Source organism: Lacerta agilis, chromosome 6, assembly GCF_009819535.1.
Source record: "Lacerta agilis isolate rLacAgi1 chromosome 6, rLacAgi1.pri, whole genome shotgun sequence".
Lineage (NCBI taxonomy): Eukaryota > Metazoa > Chordata > Lepidosauria > Squamata > Lacertidae > Lacerta > Lacerta agilis.
In genome coordinates this window covers 32,928,986-32,946,626 of record NC_046317.1, presented here as the reverse complement: position 1 = coordinate 32,946,626, position 17,641 = coordinate 32,928,986, and the positions used below count along the sequence as shown (strand labels likewise).

The following is a 17,641-nucleotide window of genomic DNA, read 5'->3' as shown; positions in this document are numbered from 1 at the left end:
TAAGTTATTTTAAAGACGTAACTAAGCTACCTATATAGATGGCAATTATGGTGACATAGCTCATGCCTTAACCATTGTTTTTGACACCTGCAGATTGGAAGTTGTAAAAATATAACAGTTATGTCTCTGCGCTCTAACAAACTGGAATTTCTTCCTGATGAGATTGGACAAATGCAGAAACTCAGGGTCTTAAACTTGAGTGACAACAGGTAATGCTTTTATTATTTTAGATTTCTTGCATAATCAGTGCTCTTTTGAACCAACTGAGAACTGTTCAAAATGTATGCTAATATTTTTCTCTTAAAGCATTGCCGGATTATCAGCTGACAGAACAACATATGTGCAGATACGTTAATTTGTTTCATGGGATTCAGACAGCTTTTCTCAAGGAAGCATTTCTCTTTTGTAAATGCCATATTTTTCATTAGTTGAACAACAGCAATTACATTATTGTTGGCATAAAGTTTTTTAGGTGCTGCACAAAGTTTATTAAATAGCACAACACCTTCCACAGATTTACAAATTAATGGATATAATTGAAAAGGAGAAGGAACAAGGACACAGTTGCTCTAAACCATGTAGCGTAGAGAGAAAAGAGAAACGTCAAAAACGTTTATGGTTTAGAAAGCCACAAGAGGCTACTTCATCAAAGGAGGAAGGCAAAGCTAAAACTGGGTTCCTCCCAGTGGAGGTTCTACAAACCTCTGGAGTCCAACTTGCAGAACAGGATGACCTTCTCCTTGGAATGAGAATTACATTTAATTCATAAAGAAGAATGCAAACATTTGATAAATGTTGCAGATAGTCTCATTTTTTTGCTTAAATATTTCAGGTCATTTTATGAATAATATGTCAACAACTGACATTTTCTGGAGACTGCAGTAATTGAAGCCGAAATCCTATGATTCATTCAACTGAAAAGGGTAGCAAAAAAAAATTCAACTTCAACTAATTTAAACATCCCTTTTCTTCTTGTTGGAACTAATTAGAGTTTTATATATAACACTTGTTTTTTTCACATGCAGTCATTTAAAACACAAAAGTGGAAATAATTTCACAGAATCAGCATACTGATATTGTGATTTAATTTTCATTTAGCATGAACCGTGTTTGTAAATGTAGTGCCCTAATAGGGTTACAGGGTCTTGAAATCAAACATTTTGGTACTTGGATGGGGCCTGTGTTATATGGAATGTAAAGGGTTAAAAGGTAACTGGCTGCAACCATTGCTCCTCCTGTGATTCAGTGAGTAGGATTTATGGTATGTTTGTGTGTGTTTTTAGCACTCCACCTGTTCAGTTCTATGTTACCTGGACTCAGAACTAGTCCTGTTTATTGTCCGCTTAATAAAGCGACCGTCTTTCTGTTTCTTGGAGTCTGCTGTAGTGCATGGTTAACAGGAAGCTATGCAACTGCATGAGTAGATACATAAAGAGGGACCCAGTTAAGAATATTTCATGGTGCCTGTTCTCTACTGACATCCCAGCACAAGGGTTATGGTAGAAATACAGTTTCCAAGAAGCTGGTGTGTCAGGACAATGTGCACCACAACTGGAGAAAGTGGAAGCAGAGCTTTGAAGTATAAAGCGTTTCTGGTGGAGCAGATATAAAGGACAGAAGGTTCCAAACTGCCCTATTTCTGCATGTTGTTAGAGAAGAGGCTAGGGAGGATGTCAGAATGAGACTTCTGATGGACACAAGGGGAAAGCGTTAATCCCTGTGTCACGGATTTAAAGATGTTTGCCCTGTGGTGAGAGGGCACTTTCATAGGAGACTGCTAAGTTTGCCCTCATGTTTGAGCGCATATCCAGCATAACAATGAAAGCTATTCCTTTAAAAAAAAAAGCACATACCTTTATTAATTCTTTTGTCAATGCATGCTAGCATGAAAGTGATTCATAAGGATTTTATTCTGGTAGCAGTCAAAAGTGAGACATTTAGCAGCTGGAAAACATTTGCAAAGTTTCCTTGCAGCAGTGGTGTTCTTGGGTTTGGAATACTGCCTTACCTAAAAACTTAACATATAACAATAGATTAGATACTTTGCTATTGTCTCTATGATCTTTAGTATTGTTTTTGTAAGAATCCTACATGAATGTGTTGTAAAATCTGTTTTCTGTTTAATGTTATACTTTCAATTTGAAAAAAGTCAGATAAAAATTTAAAAATAAAGTTAGGTGCCTACATAGATAAGCAAATAATAGCTGCTCTGAGAAACTAGCTGTGTGTGTGTGTGTGTGTGTGTGTGTGTGTGTGTGTGTGTAAGTGTAAGACAATATTCTCTGAGTATTTAGGAAGTTGTGTAAACATTTTTAACTGGGAAAATATTCTTTAAGAAAGAACCAAGTATTTCCATAAATATGTCTTTTAAAAGCAATGCAAGAGGATGACCAAAGTTGAAATTGCTGTCATCTGACTGTTAAAATGCTACATAAATATCTTGACAATGTTTAAGTAAATACTCAAGTTGTCCCAATTTTGTTATTTTTACAGATTGAAAAATTTACCTATCACTTTTACAAAACTTAAAGAACTTGCAGCTTTGTGGCTTTCAGACAACCAGGTACAGATTTTAATGTCTGTTCTCATTATAACAGCTAAATAACAAGGCAGCAAGCTCAGCTGTATTTGTAAAATATTTATGGTGAACTTAAAAGTGTTTAACCTGTTAAACCAGATGATGCTTTCTGGCGGGAGGAAATAAAAATTATGAGTATAATGCAAAATTGTTCATAGCATCTCAAGTTCTGCTTCCTTCATGTTCATCCATATCAGCAGATCTCCCAGTGAACCCCCAAATATTTTGAAGTACCAAGCAGGGCTAGCCCTACTGTTAGGCAGAGTGCGTGGGGAAGCATGAGGTGTTGAGAGGGAAGAATTTGCTAGTTCAAATGACAACCTTTTTGTAGTAGTTTCCTTCTGTACAATGTGATGAGTGTTTCACAAGGGAGGGTGTGTAAGCCCATCTGTCAGTGGTGGGGAACCTCTGACCCACAGGCCCAATTTTTGGTCTAGCCATACCCACCTTCCATCACATACAGTGTGGGGTATTTGGCAGTTAAAGATACGCCTGGGCCAAAAGGGATTTTGCAGGCAGTGACTCTCAGCTGATCACCGGGGCAACAAAGCCCTATATGTTGTAAGCGGCAAACATCAGTAGAGTATCAAGGCTTGCAAAGTACTATGCTTTTCCCTGCAGAGTTTGATTTCATTCTGACACCAGGTGTTTCAGTGGTTGCCAGCCCTGTCCACCTGTCAGACTTGGCCCATAGAAGTTTGGGGAAAGTAAGGTTCTGCCCCACTGGCTGGATCCAGTTCTCCATCCTTGTCATATAAAAGGAGGATGGAGTCTTCTATCTATAATAGAACTGTGGCATTGTAGAGATGTTACAGGAAGGACAATGTTTATGTAAATGTAAAACAGATAATCAATATACAGGCTTCTAGAATGTACTCTTAGTTTTAAGGATACAGCAATTTCTTTTTTTAGGACAAAAGGGTGGTAGCATATAGAACAGTGTCTATAAGTCAGGGGTAGGCAACCTAAGGCCCGTGGGCCGGATGCCGCCCAATCACCTTCTCAATCCGGCCCGCGGATGGTCCGGGAATCTGTGTTTTTACATGAGTAGAATGTGTGCTTTTATTTAAAATGCATCTCTGGGTTTTTTGTGGGGCATAGGAATTCGTTCATTTCCCCCCTCCCCCCCAAAAAAATATAGTCTGGCCCGCTACATGGTCTGAGGGATGGTGGACCGGCCCACGGCTGAAAAAGGTTGCTGACCCCTGGTCTAAGTAATAAGAAAACAGCACAGCACCATCTATTGGTTGGAGTTGCTATTTCCTAATCATTACAATGTAATTTAATACCTAGAAATTATGTAGTTATTATTGTTTTGATCAAAAATGTTAATTACAACGCTCATTGTAATGGGGCACTATTTATTAGTGTGCATGATAATTTTAGATGCCATCATTTTCGAGTTATTGTAATGTTGTTTGCTTTGAATTTGCAGTCTAAGGCCCTTATCCCTCTTCAAACTGAGGCACATCCAGAAACAAAGCAAAGAGTGCTGACCAACTACATGTTTCCTCAGCAACCTCGTGGTGATGAAGGTACTTATATATATATAAAGGAAAGCTATTCAGTAAATAATTAATGTTGACTTAAGTATTCTTGTAAGGTCCGTGGGGTGGTTGCTTGCAAGTAACCAGGCAAGACTCCAAACTGTCTTTTAACAGGTTTATTGTGCATGCTATTTACAGTGCAGAGTTACAAGTTCATGTCTGTATCAGTCACTCGCAGAATCCAGGAGTGGACCCTTCCGGCTGCGACCCCAACATAAGAGTTTTGGTATCCCAAATCTCTGCCTCCCCTCCTTGTGTTTCACCCCTCTGTTCCCTTGGGGCGCTGGAAATGGCATGTCTCCCTCCTCACCCGCTGAGTGAGGGGAGTGCAGGGTCTCTCCAGCATCCCCAGAGCCTCTGCTCTCAAGACCCGAAGCTGCCTGCCCCTCCTCACTGGAGACATTGCTGCTTCCTCCATTGTAAGAGGAGGTGCTGCTGGTCAGGTGGGGCCGGAGGTCTCTGTAGCATCCCAAGAGCCCTTCCACCACCCTGCGCTGAGCCGGGGACAGTTCCCTGACAATTCTAAACAATTATTCTATAGTTAGTTGCAGTGCTTTTTTTCTGGGGGGATGCAGGGGGATGCATACCCCTAAACATTTTGTGAATCTATGTTTGGCCTCATTGAGGGGCAGTATTTCAATATGAGTAGGAAAGTGAGAGTACCCCTGTCAGGGATTGCCCGGCTCCTCGCAAGGAGAGGGTGAGGGGAGGTCCTACTCGGGAGGAGAGCTGGGGCAGAGGTATTCCTTGTGAGGAGCGAGGGGAGAGAGGTCCTCCTCCCGATAAGGAGGGGACAGGAGGACTACTCGAGAGGAAAGGCTGGGAGGAGGTTCTGCTCATGAGGAGGGCAGGGAAAGAGGTCCTCCTTGGGAGGAGGACTGGGAGAGCAGCCCTTTGCGAGAGGAAATCTCTCTAAGTTACAGGGAATCCCAGCCACTTCTGTCGACGGACTCCTCCTCCTCTAGCATTTCTCCTGAGGTCTCTCCAAGGGAGGAGGAGGTGCAGAGGTAAAGAATGGTAAAGAAAAGGCCAATAAAAATGGTAAAGAATGGTAAAGAAAAGGCCAATAATTATTGGTAATCAATGAAAGTTTCATTTCTGCTGTAAACCATGGTGGTTAGAAGTCAGAAAATGGCTCTGGATTGCCAGAACTTCATATCAAATGAATTTGCTAAACTTTAGGCAAGTTGGTAGCTGGGAAAGGATGTATGTTTGCATGGACAAAAATCAAGAGTGACCTTAGCCCACAACCCCAAGCATCCTCAGACTGGGCTAACTTGAGGCCTGCATGCTTTTAACTATTTGCACCCACAGATGTTATTTATTTAAAATAAATAATTTAAGATTTGCACAGCGCAATATTTCCAGTTCAGAGTTATTTGGTTGTTTAAGTGGATATTGTGGGTAAAGTTTATTACTAGGTATATTTTGATTATGACGTTAATTTCTACTCTAATTAGATTTCCAGTCTGACAGTGATAGTTTTAATCCTACTCTATGGGAGGAGCAAAGACAGCAACGTATGACTGTTGCCTTTGAATTTGAAGAAAAAAAGGAAGAGGAGGAAAATGCAGGAAAAGTTAAGGTAACTAGGATTATCATCCTTGGTTTTTTGTAGTAAATAAGTAGATGGTTGTTAAGTGTGTGGAGTTTAACCAATCTAGACGTGAGTAAGGCTGTAATCCTATACTCACCTATCTGAAAGTAAGTCCCATTGAACTCAGTGGTGTTTACTTTAACCTGCAATGGATTGCACTGCAAATCTCTTTAGGAATTTGACTGTTTCCTACTACCATGATTGGACCTTCAGTTGCTGGCTAGGGTACATGAAATTTCCAGATGCACTGTCAAAATCTCATATTCCACAGCTGGCAATTAGAAAATCCTCTTTGATGGCCTGCCTCACATAAGCGCAGTCCAGAAGTTTGCTCTTGCCTTTAAAAGTCAACCTGCCGATACGATATTTTCTTGATGTCCTTACTTCTCTTGATATTTGCCATAATGTCCCCTTAAAGCATGTGACATTTAGAACTAAAGGGATTGGCACTTTTATAAATATATAGAGAGAGTAAGAATTAGATATTGCCTCACTGCAAATCTTGTTTTGCAGAACAGAAATGAAACTGATAGAAGTGCGTATTGCTGTGCTGTTTATGAGACAGAATTACCAAAAGGATAACAATGTGTGAGCAATAGAAACTGATGGCTTAGGTTCACAAAGACCGTTTCTAATTGGCTAACTCAGAACTGTCACGTCAGATGAAACAAACACCCTTTTAAGCAGATATTTCTGTTCTGTATAAAATTGAGAGAGGGAAATAGGTTAGATTCCTTTATAAAAGTCAAGCGTAATGTGAAATGGCAGTTGCACAGGGGAAAAATATTGTAGGAGTCAAGTTAATTAACAAGTCCTGACATAAATATCTTCTTTCAGAAGTTTAAACAAGGCACAAAAGACTTTATAAGACACAAAAATGGCTGATCTATTGCTCATCAGATTGCTATATTTAGCCCCAAGTAATCATTCCACAGCTACCAAAATTTCAACACCTTGAATATTACATTTCAGTGACAGCTGAAATTGTCACTTTAGTACAAGAGATTTTTCCCCTTGAATTTCTGTCTCCTGCACAAACAAAAACTTTGCAGTCTCAGTGCTCATATGCATTTGTTCTTTCAAAACCAATCAAAGGATTCATAAGCCCATAATATAACAAACATGAAGACCACTTAGTGGGGATTCAGCTCTACCTTTTCAATAGTATCTTCAGTGTTCACTAGAGGTATTAATTAGGTTTCCAGCCCACAAAGACAGCCCATATAGCATGCATTTTGCACAATATTCTATAATACAGAATTTTTTTCCTGATTTTTATATTAAAAATATGCCCAATCGGCTCCACATTCAGAATGGGGGCTGGCCTTGACATGATGATTATATTCTAGCCAGCAAGTGTCCCTGATATGTGTCAAAACCAAGTACTTCCAGCAGGTGTTTTGTAAAAGCATTGCCTCGCTGTTTAGGGGCAAATATGTTTTATTTTAAAATGAGATTAACCAAGGTCAAGAGTCACATCTATCAGTCAAATCATTTGTGTTTGGAATTGGAACAAGACTTGAAATTGATGTTAGTTGCCAGGAATAAAGAAAAATCAGACCTGTCTTTCTTGAGATCTTATTCTATTTCCCTTTTTTAACCTACAGATATCTGAGAGGGGGGGAAACTGCTTTACTCTTCATATAATCCTCAAACAAACAAAAAAACACTTTATTAAAATGAAAAGTAAGATTGGGTTGTATCCAGCGGCATCCCTCTGCTGAAAGAAGGTTCTTTGATCCAGTGGAGGTGTCTGTGAGCCAAAGGGAAAGAGGTGTTTTCCATAGACTCCCCCTTTCTTCTGCAGTCCCCTATGCTACTTACTTAACTGTTCCAAACTATTTCCTGTTGAAACAAATTTGGGGGAGCTGCACAGAGAAGGGAATGAGCTAAAATCGCCTTTGCCACTTTCCACTAACATGAGCTTCTGCTGGATCAAAAAGCATACTGTCGCAAAAATGAGCAACGTATGTATGGACGCAGTGGGATATTAATCCATTGTATCTGACTCTTTGTGGATATTCCTTTAAAAAGTAAAATACATAAAAAAAATTATAGCAAATAGAAAGCAACACGAAAACTGTATTGGTAGCTCTCTAGGACACACACACTTATGAGGGTACTAAGAGTACATTTTTGTACAGGAGAATGGCAAAAGATGTTTTAAAGCAGTGAAGAAGCTAAGTAGTTCCATGTTAAGCCATAGCCTGTGATATTTCACTTCCCATATATCTTCACATGACAATCAACATTTCCTATACTTCTAATGTTATATAATTAAAAATCAAAACACAGTCATTTCCTGTAATGTTGCCTTTATGACTGAAAGGTTTGAACTAATCAATGAGACTATACAATTAAATGACATCTGTATAAATGTCAGTAAATAATGCATTTTAATAGCTTTGTTCATTTCAGCTTCCGTTTTCATTTTAGTAAACAATTAAAAAAAAAAGAAACCTGTATATAAAAATATGGTTCTATCTAATGCTGTGTGAGCAAAAAACAGCTCACACAGTGGCTCTTTCCTGCAGCCCTGTACTCCTTCACAATGTTTCTCTAGAAGGTCCTGAGCAGTGTGGTCTGTATCATGTGGGGCTATAGTAGTAGGGAGAATTCACACAAAATCAGGCAGAAGAATCTTGTACCAACAGCATGCAAGATTCCTCTGCCTGATTTGGTGTGTTTTCCTCGCTTCTACTGTAGTCTCCTGCAACTCACAGTGCAGGAGGGCTCTTGACCTTCTCAAGGGGCTTTTGTGTCAAGGGTCCAGGTAAATGCAGTGGGGAATTTCACCAGGTATCCTTTTGCTTAAAAATAAGATAAACTGGGTTTCAAAACTTTTGATGTCATGCTAGACAGGTGAACTTATGTTCAGCTCATCACAGTTTTTTTATTCATAAGCTAAAGATAAGCGTGTTTCTGAATGGTGGTAAAAATTAATTTTATCATTTTTTGTTAATTCACAAACTAGAAAAGTGATCTATTCACCTGTGTCAGGGGTAGAATACCTTTTGCACTCAAGAGTGGCTTGTAGCAATGGTCAGGGGATGCGTAGCAGTAATAAGTGGGCCTGAAAGTGGTGGCTGTGGGCAGGATCTGGGCTCCCCTCTTTCTTTCTTTCTTTCTTTCTTTCTTTCTTTCTTTCTTTCTTTCTTTCTTTCTTTCTTTCTTTCTCTCTCTCTCTCTCTCTCTCTCTCTCTCACACACACACACACACACACACACACGCACACACAGACACACACAAACAAATGTACATATGTACATACAGGTGCATATACAATACCCACTTTCCCTAAAAAATAAAGATGAAAATCCACAGGAGTACTGTCAATAATATCAGTGTAAAGCCAATTTTAATTTATTAAATAGATTTTTAAAAGTCACACTGGTGCTAGACCTTTACAGTACTAAACACATTTAAAGGAAATCATGTTAAATGTTTCTGTTACATTATTCTGCTTATATTAATTATATTTATTCTATCTTAAAACATAATCAAATGGTTACAGATCAGTTCAATACCTGGGTGTTTGGAGATGATTCTCATATGTTTATCCAGTAAACATGCAAGTAATACTGGGACTCACAGTGTTTAAAGCGCATACAAAATTTATTTGACATCATAGCTATCTGTGCATTGCAGTATCAACTGCAGGCACCTGTCCGTTTGGCTGATATGAAGACATTTCCAGAGTGGTGAACTAATCCTTAATATTAAGGGCATAGTTCTCAATGAAATGTGTGCCCTGTGATTGGTTGATTGCATATTCATCTAAGTTTCATAGGATTTGGTTTGTAATTTTATGTTATTTAAAATTTTACATTTGGTAATAGTTCTTAATATTCATAATAACTTTATTCTGATGAGTCTTGTGAAATTTGCTTTTGGTCAAGTGTATCATTGTTTGCTGAAATGAATTTGACAGTAGAAATTAAAAAAGAAATTCTTCTATCCAGGAATATTGCACTTTGGAAGGTTTTTATCCCCAGCGGCATGCTACTTCTGAGGTAACTTTAAATGTGAAACATAAAAGACCATGAATAGAAAGGGAGTCTAGACTTCATTGGTAATTATCATTTTTAATATCAACTATGGGATTTTCTTCACCCTAATTCTATCTAGCACATCTGCGAGTATGTTTAATAGTGAAAGTTAATATTTACCTAAGATAAATTAACTTTACTCAAATTTCCTTACATAGTTAATTAGTTACACTGTATTCTTAGCAACCTTTGCAGTGCATGTAGTATTTGATTTACATCCCAATTATTGTTAAGGTTATGTGTAAATCTTACATATACCATGGCCCAGGTCAGGTAGAAAGGCAAGTGATTAAGTTAGACCAGCAGCAATTACATTCTTTCAACTGTAGGCAATTAGAACAATAGCAGTACTTTATTCCACACATCACTTAGTTAGTTTTCTTACTGGAGCTGTACATTTCCTTGTAACATAATATTTCATATTTGCTATTGAGATCCATGTTTGGATGTGCTTGTCTGTAATGCATACTTTATTATATTTCAACGCTCAGTGCAAGTTGCTACCATAGTTTGTTCTCTTCACATCAGTCAAGCTTTTTGAATGGTTGCCTATTAACTTGTGTCTGCATTTGAACCTTGGCTTTACATGCAATTTTTTCCTTTGTAGTAAAAATTATATCACACTTTTGTACAAATACACATCCATTAAATGCGGTGTGGGGGCCCCTCAATTTTTATTGAATGCAATCCATTAAAATCGAAGTGTACTCGAGTCCTATTGATTTCAGAGGGATTTAGGAACATCTAATCTTTTTTGGATTGCTCAGTCTTTTCAAATAAGCTTTCACAATGTTGTTTTATAAATCCAGAATGACTTCCCATATGCAAGTGAAGTTCTAGATTTTACCTGAGCCATTAAAGTGATATTTAGCTGTCGGAACATCAAGGTATAATTTCAGTCCAAGTATTATTGCATTATACAGTTCTAGTCAAGTGAGAAGGAAATTACATTCAGTCACCAATGGATTTTATTCTGCATTCACCATGTTGTAAATGACATAGGCTTTAGCATTTCAAAGGCACAGTTTTATGTTAACATTGTCTCAAATGCCTAAATTCACTGTCTCTGTGTTTTCTGTTTTGTATAGCCTTGATAATCAAAACTAGAAGTTTAATAATAATTTTTGTTTCCTATTTGTGGTTTTAATTTATTTTGTTAAACGACTGCTCAGGTTGAGATAAACTTAAAGCGCTATCCAACGCCATACCCAGAAGATTTAAAGAATATGGTGAAATCTGTTCAAAATCTGGTGGGTAAACCTAGCCATGGAATGAGGCCTGAGAATGCAACACCAACCGTCAGTGCAGAACAAGCTGTGAAAGACAAATATGAGCACAAGTGGCCAATGACAGCAAAGGATATATCCGTGGAGGTAACATGACAGTGTTATTTAAACAAACAGGAGCTTATTTTAAGATCAGTACAATATAGATCTCTTTATTCAGAGGATTGTGTATAAGCAGTAGTAGGCTGAACTGTAACCCCTTTCCTCCCCTCCTCCCCCCATTAGATATAATTTGCTTCACCTTTCAGTGCTGCCCTTCTGATTTTCTTTATTATTATTATTAGGCCGAATATCATGTAGTTCTCATACTACACAGAACAAAACGGGTATTGCTAACATTAAATTGTCAGACCTCAGCAGGGTCTGCTGTTGATTGTCAGGTACCAAGGCTGGGGCATGGCCCAAACAGGCAAGGCTGAGGTCAGATGTCTGGTGCTCCTTGCTGCAGCGCACTCTAAATGCAAATACAGGAGATTCCCCTGGGAGCAATGAGAACTGATGACATCCTATCTCAGGGGGAATTGTACAGAAAGATCATGGCTTCCTGCCTATAAACATCAAGTTCTCTCACTCTTAGGTAAACTTGCTGTATTTGCATTCAAAGCACGTGGTGGCAAGAAGCTGCTTGCACTAGCAGCTCCAGGCTGTGGGCAATCAGGTGCCTTATTTTTAAAAGTTTAAAAAACTTTTTTTTTGGTTGTTTTTTAATGTGCATTTCCATGCGGATTTTTAGGCATTTCTCAGAAATAGGGCAGAGCAGCCTTAGTTCCCTCCCCATGCACAATTGGGACAGACCAAACGGTAATGGGTGCCCACAGGATTTCCTAGACCTGATACACTGTGTGGTTTGGGTCCTCTGAATCTCTCCACAATCTCTTGATAAGAACTGCTGTTTATGTGCCTATATTAACTTTACCGAGCCTACCACACGGGACTGTTGCAGATATAAAAGGGGTAGGGGAGGCCTGAAATTGGTAACACAGTAAGCTGGCAGAAAACTGTCATCAGGTAGTGATCGTTTTTTAAAAAAATACTCTACCGCCAACAGTACATTTGTCCAGGGCAAAATAGCTGTGAGCACAAAGCACAGAGTTAAGCTTCTTCCCACCTAAGATCAGACAGGCCTCTACTAGTTCAAGCAGAACTAATCTCACAGTGTTTCTAGATTATTAGAAAAGTAGGCACCTTTTGTTGTTTTACCCTACTCAGGGTGTGTGATTCCAAGCTTGGTGAGTCCGCAAAACAGGCTTAAGAGCCACACCTTGAGAGTTTCTTCTGCCTTCAGCCACAAGGTGGAGCCCAGAGCCCAACCCACAGACCCTATGCAGCCAGTGCCAATATGAGTACCAATTGTACTTTTTTTAAACAGCATTCTATGACATTTAAAGTCACATTTGCCTAGTCAGCATTCGTGCTTGGAAGTTTTATAATTCCATGCTCCTGGTAAAATTTCGTCATTAAAGTTAAGTATCACTTGATACTTTTTTATAATATTCCACAATATTATTGCATTTTACAGGACCCATATGTACATGCTGTGAATGATATGAGGATAGGGGAACTTCGTCCCTCCATGACCGAAGCACCATTGTACCAACCTAAACTTGTCCTATTGGGTAAAGAGAAAAAAGGTACTAAGTCACTTTATAGATATTGAACGTGACAAACAATGAAAAATGCAGCAGAAAAATGTGCTCAACACTGTATTCTCTTTTTTACACTTAGCCATAATCAAATTGGAAATTATATTTAGTATGCAAAGCCAGTCGATACAGATGCACAGCTATCTATATTTCTCTCCTACCCCTTTTCCTTAGACTAATAGCAACTTTAAATGGTATAAAAAGGGGCAGGCCCCAGGTTCCTGGGGGCCTTGGACACAGGGTACCACTGGGCCTCTTGTCCCCTCCTTTACCTGCTCAAACTACACTCCCTTCCATTCTTGGTCCCACCCAGTGGCGGAGTAAGGCTCCGCGGTACCCGGGGCGGCAAAGGAAACGCCCAGGGGGCAGGGCGTCGTGACATCACATTGTGACGTCATGGCGCTCCGCCCCCAGGGCGTTTCCGGGGGTGCCGGCGCCGCTTCTGCAGCCCTCTTTTAAGCCGAAGAGCTCGCTTTTAAGCTCTCCGGCTCAAAAGGAGGCTGTGGAAGCGGCGATCCTATGACAGAGTGCGCCTGCGCGTGCAGGCGCACTCCGTCGTCGGGCCGTGCGCTGCCGCTCCCAGGGTGACGGAGGGAGCGGCAGCGCGTGGGAATGGTGGGAGGGGCTGCCTCTTGTCACCCCCACGTGCCGCCGTTCGCTCCGTTGTCCCAGGAGCAGCAGCACCGCACACACCGTGCGCTGCTGCTTCCGGGGGGACGGAGCCAGCGGCAGCGCGTGGGGCTGACAAGTGCCGGCCCCTCCTACCACTCCCCACGCTGCCGGTCACCCCGGGAGCAGCAGCGCTGCACGGACGAGGTGCTCCCTCGGCCGTGCGCTGTTGCTCCTGGGGTGACGGAGGGAGCGGCAGCGCTTGGGAATGGCGGGAGGGGCTGCCGCTTGTCACCCCCATGCGCCGCCGCTCGCTCCGGTCGCCCCGGGAGCAACAGCGCACGGCCGAGGGAGCACCCCGTCCGTGCAGCGCTGCTGCTCCCGTTGCCTGGGGAGTGGCGGGAGGGGCGCCGCTTGTCGCCCCCACCCGCCGCTTGTCGCCCCCACCCGCCGCTTCTCGCCCCTGTCGCCCGGGGGCGTACCGCCCCCACCGCACCCCCCTAGCGACGCCCCTGGTCCCACCCCATACCTTTTCTGTCTGCCCGATTACATTCGCAAATATTTCTGTTGTCCTCCTTTTTGCCTCAGCTTGTATTTCTTACACCTGCTGGCATTGCTTTTTTGTCTCCCTCTCATCTTCCTTTTCATTTTGATCACTTTCTTCTCCCATATATCACATTCTCTGCCACTTTAATGCACCTTTCTGTGACTGTGCCTGGGGAACTGAGGCTCTCCTCCCTTCCCTGCATCCCCGCCTCCTGCAGCCCTCTGTGGGTGCCTTTCCCCCCTCTCTTAAAACTGCCTATCTTCTCCTGTGTCAACTTGGCGTGTATGTAATGCACAGAAAAGAAATCTAAAATAGTTTCAGTACTCTCAGAATGTAATATAGGCAGCAGTTGTTCTAAGCCCTCTTAATCCTTCTAAGCAAGAATTATGAGCAAATGGTGGGCAGGTAAGTAGCCTACTAAGTGAACAAGCCCCTCAGACCATCTGGACTGTGGGTCAGTGCCTCACTTAGGCCACCTCTAGTATTGGGCATGGGTATGAAGGTGATTAAATCCTTCCTAATCACTGCTGCTCTGACAAAACTCCCTGTGCCTGTTTGTTTGTTTTTTAAATAAATATTGGAAAATCTCCCATGTGACATTTGGTTTGGCCCTGAGTGTTGGACATAGTGTATAAAGAATGCTATATATGTCATTAGAAATAAATACTGAATTATTATGTTCAGCAGTAGCCAAAAAGGAGGGTGGGGCATTCAAGACAGTAGCAGTTTGGTCAGGTTTGTAAGTGTAGGAAAGGTGAAAATAGATCTTTTAAAAATACCAAAAAAAGTTCCATCTCACAAGGCACAATGTTTATAAGGATAATAGTAAAGTAATACACCAACCAATAATTGCAGATTGATACAGTCAGATGATACAGCATCTTGGCTGAAGATGGGTGGGAAATTGAGGTAGTACTGCTATACAAATGTCTTACGTGTCTTTGAACATCCTAGGGATAAGTTCATGGCTGGCTATATTTGTATGATACAGTCGTACCTTGTGTTACAAATGCTTCAGGATGCGTACAACACGGGTTACAAACGCGCTGAACCCAGAAATAACGGAACGTGCTACTTCCGGATTCAGCGGTTTGCGCATGTGCAGATGTGTCAAATGACATCATGTGCATGCACAGAAGCTCCGAATCGCGTCACGCATATGCACAGATGCGGCGCTTCAGGTTACGCATGTCACAGGTTACAAATGGGGCTCTGGAACGGATCCCATTCGTAACCAGAGGTACAACTGTATAGAAGTGGAAATCACATTTCTAAGCTAATTACAGTAGTTGTTGTATATATGTCTCTGTGTTCAATCTTCTATTCAACTATTAATTCCATATTTCTTTCTGTGTTTGTTTTAGAATCAACAGATGAATCTGAAGCAGATAAAGTTCACTGCATGAATAACAGTGTTTCTTCGGGCACCTATTCAGACTATTCACCTTCACAGGCATCTTCAGGGTCTTCTAACGCTCGTGTTAAAATGGGGTCCTTGCAAACTACAGCTAAAGATGCAGTGAATAATTCCTTGTGGGGTAACAGGTGTGTTTACTTTGTAGACCCCACTTGAAACACTAAATCTGACCATAAAGTCATCTCAGACAGCCAAAAGTACAAAGAGCTTAAATAAAAAATGACGACGATGACGACGATTATATGAACCCTCGTATTAAAACAAAAACAGATAGGAATGTCACTAGGGCCAGACTAGCAGGAGTAGCAGCATGATTGAGATGCCTTTGTTTTTCTTTAAACTAGCAGCTCTTCCTAGGACACCTATGTGACTATGTGACATCATGTCTCAGGAAGTACTGCTAGGCTGGTAGCTGGTATACTACAAATGTACACAAGACTTCTAAGAAGTCTGGCATTGCATACAGTTGGAGAAAACCTGCTGTACGTGGAACAACATCACACTGGCACTACTGCAAATAAGTGAAGCATTATGTGAAAAAAGGTAAGTGTTGCAGCATCCCTGCCCCTCAACAGCAGGAGAGGGAGAAGAGCAGAGCATCCAGAGCAGAGTAAGTGCTCCCCCACAACTAGACATCTCTGCAGAAAGGCCCATGTTTGGAGGCGAGAGGAAGGGCACCTTTTCCGTGTCTTTTTTATAATATTTTTATTCATTTTATAAGAAGCAAAACATATAAAACAATACAAAAACAAACACAACACAAATAATTCTTATACAATCATCACATTTTCCCTCTAACATCTTGGGGCGACTTCCCCCGACCTCTCCTTTCTGAGTTTCATTTCCGTTCTTCCTTGACAGATTCATAGATTAACCGATTGTCCATTATTATTAACTCATTATTATTATTTTCCTAATACATTTTATATATCACTTATACCCTACTTAATACCGAAAACCTATAACTACTTCCCTAGGGCTTCTGAGATTTAAACATTACAATATTTTTTCAAATAGGTTTTTAATTTCTTCCAATCTTCCTGTACCGTTTCCTCCCCTTGGTCGTGCAGTCTCGCTGTCAGCTCAGCAAGTTCCATAAAGTCTATGATCTTCATTTGCCATTCTTCTACTGTTGGTATCTCTTGGTTCTTCCAGTTTGCAATTAATATTCTTGCTGCTGTTATGGCATACAAAAAGAAAGTATTGTCCTTTTTGGGGATTTCATCCACTATAATTCCCAAAAGAAAGGCTTCTGGTTTCTTTAAGAAGGTGTCTTTTAGCACATTTTTCATTTCATTATAAATCCTTTCCCAGAAGTCCTTTATTTTGGGGCACATCCACCACATATGGTAAAAGGTTCCTTCTTTCTCTTTGCATTTCCAACATTTGTTATCTGATGTACGGTACATTTTAGCAAGTTTAACCGGATTTAAATACCATCCTTTTTCCATGTCAAGGCCCAGAGGAATTATGCCTTGGGCTGGAAATTACTCTGACCCAAAATTCAGGTCTGTCTGCAAACTTTCAGAGTACAGTGGTGCCCCGCTAGACGAATGCCTCGCTAGACGAAAAACTCGCTAGACGAAGGCATTCGTCTAGCGGGAGGCTGCCCCACTAGACAAAAATGTCTATGCCTCGCAGGGTGAATTTTTTTCGTCTTTTTTTTCGTCTAGCGAAAGCACGGCTGTCATTGCCACTTCGCTAGACGAAAAACCCGCTAGACGAAAAAATTCGTAGAACAAATTATTTTCGTCTAGCGGGGCACCACTGTAGATTACAATAGTTGAATAGCAGTTCACCCATCTTACCCATTTTTCAGCTGACAAGAATGAAAGAGGTACAAAATGATTACATGTCATCAAGGTTTTCTGTACTGTCTACATTTACTCCATTGCATACAGAGTCCTATATAAGCAACTATCCCAACATAGATACAGACTCAGTTTTCAAAGAGACTTTCACTTTGCTTGCAGGCTCAATGCTATGTGCTTATTATCTGTCACTAGCATAGAAATTTTTATACCAGGGTTTTTTTGGAGGCAGATTTTTAGATTTATGCAAAGCCATTTTCATATACATATAAATTGTGATATTTCTCTTTTTGTGTGCTTTCTCTTTCTTGGACATTGCATTAAAAATATTGATTGCAAATCAATATTGGGATAGGAAACAATCCAGACAAGGTGAATAATATTAAAGTTCCATTGATACAAAGGGAGGAGTTAAGAACTTCACTGAGATTTAAAGAGCTTCACCTTGCCTTGATTGGCTTTCCTATAACTTGCTTATACAAAATATTTTCTGAACTTTTAATACTAAAGCAAATCATTTACATATTTGGGGATAAACTGACCATATGAAATAGGG

The 17,641-nt window shown here is 40.6% G+C and overlaps 1 protein-coding gene across 13 annotated transcripts in view; it reads left to right on the top strand.

The window, feature by feature from the left end:
* LRRC7 (leucine rich repeat containing 7) overlaps positions 1 to 17,641 on the top strand; it is a 163,312-nt gene that overhangs the window by 113,618 nt on the left and 32,053 nt on the right. For 8 of the 13 annotated variants that reach the window (XM_033151828.1, XM_033151831.1, XM_033151826.1 and 5 more), the window contains 8 exons: positions 94 to 209; positions 2,494 to 2,563; positions 4,014 to 4,113; positions 5,586 to 5,710; positions 9,686 to 9,736; positions 10,945 to 11,145; positions 12,578 to 12,689; positions 15,222 to 15,402. In XM_033151828.1, coding sequence (XP_033007719.1) covers positions 94 to 209; positions 2,494 to 2,563; positions 4,014 to 4,113; positions 5,586 to 5,710; positions 9,686 to 9,736; positions 10,945 to 11,145; positions 12,578 to 12,689; positions 15,222 to 15,402 — 956 coding nt within the window. Of the gene's footprint in view, positions 1 to 93; positions 210 to 2,493; positions 2,564 to 4,013; positions 4,114 to 5,585; positions 5,711 to 9,685; positions 9,796 to 10,944; positions 11,146 to 12,577; positions 12,690 to 15,219; positions 15,403 to 17,641 lie in introns of those variants that run through there. The other 5 variants (XM_033151838.1, XM_033151829.1, XM_033151835.1 and 2 more) reach the window with 4 other exon arrangements.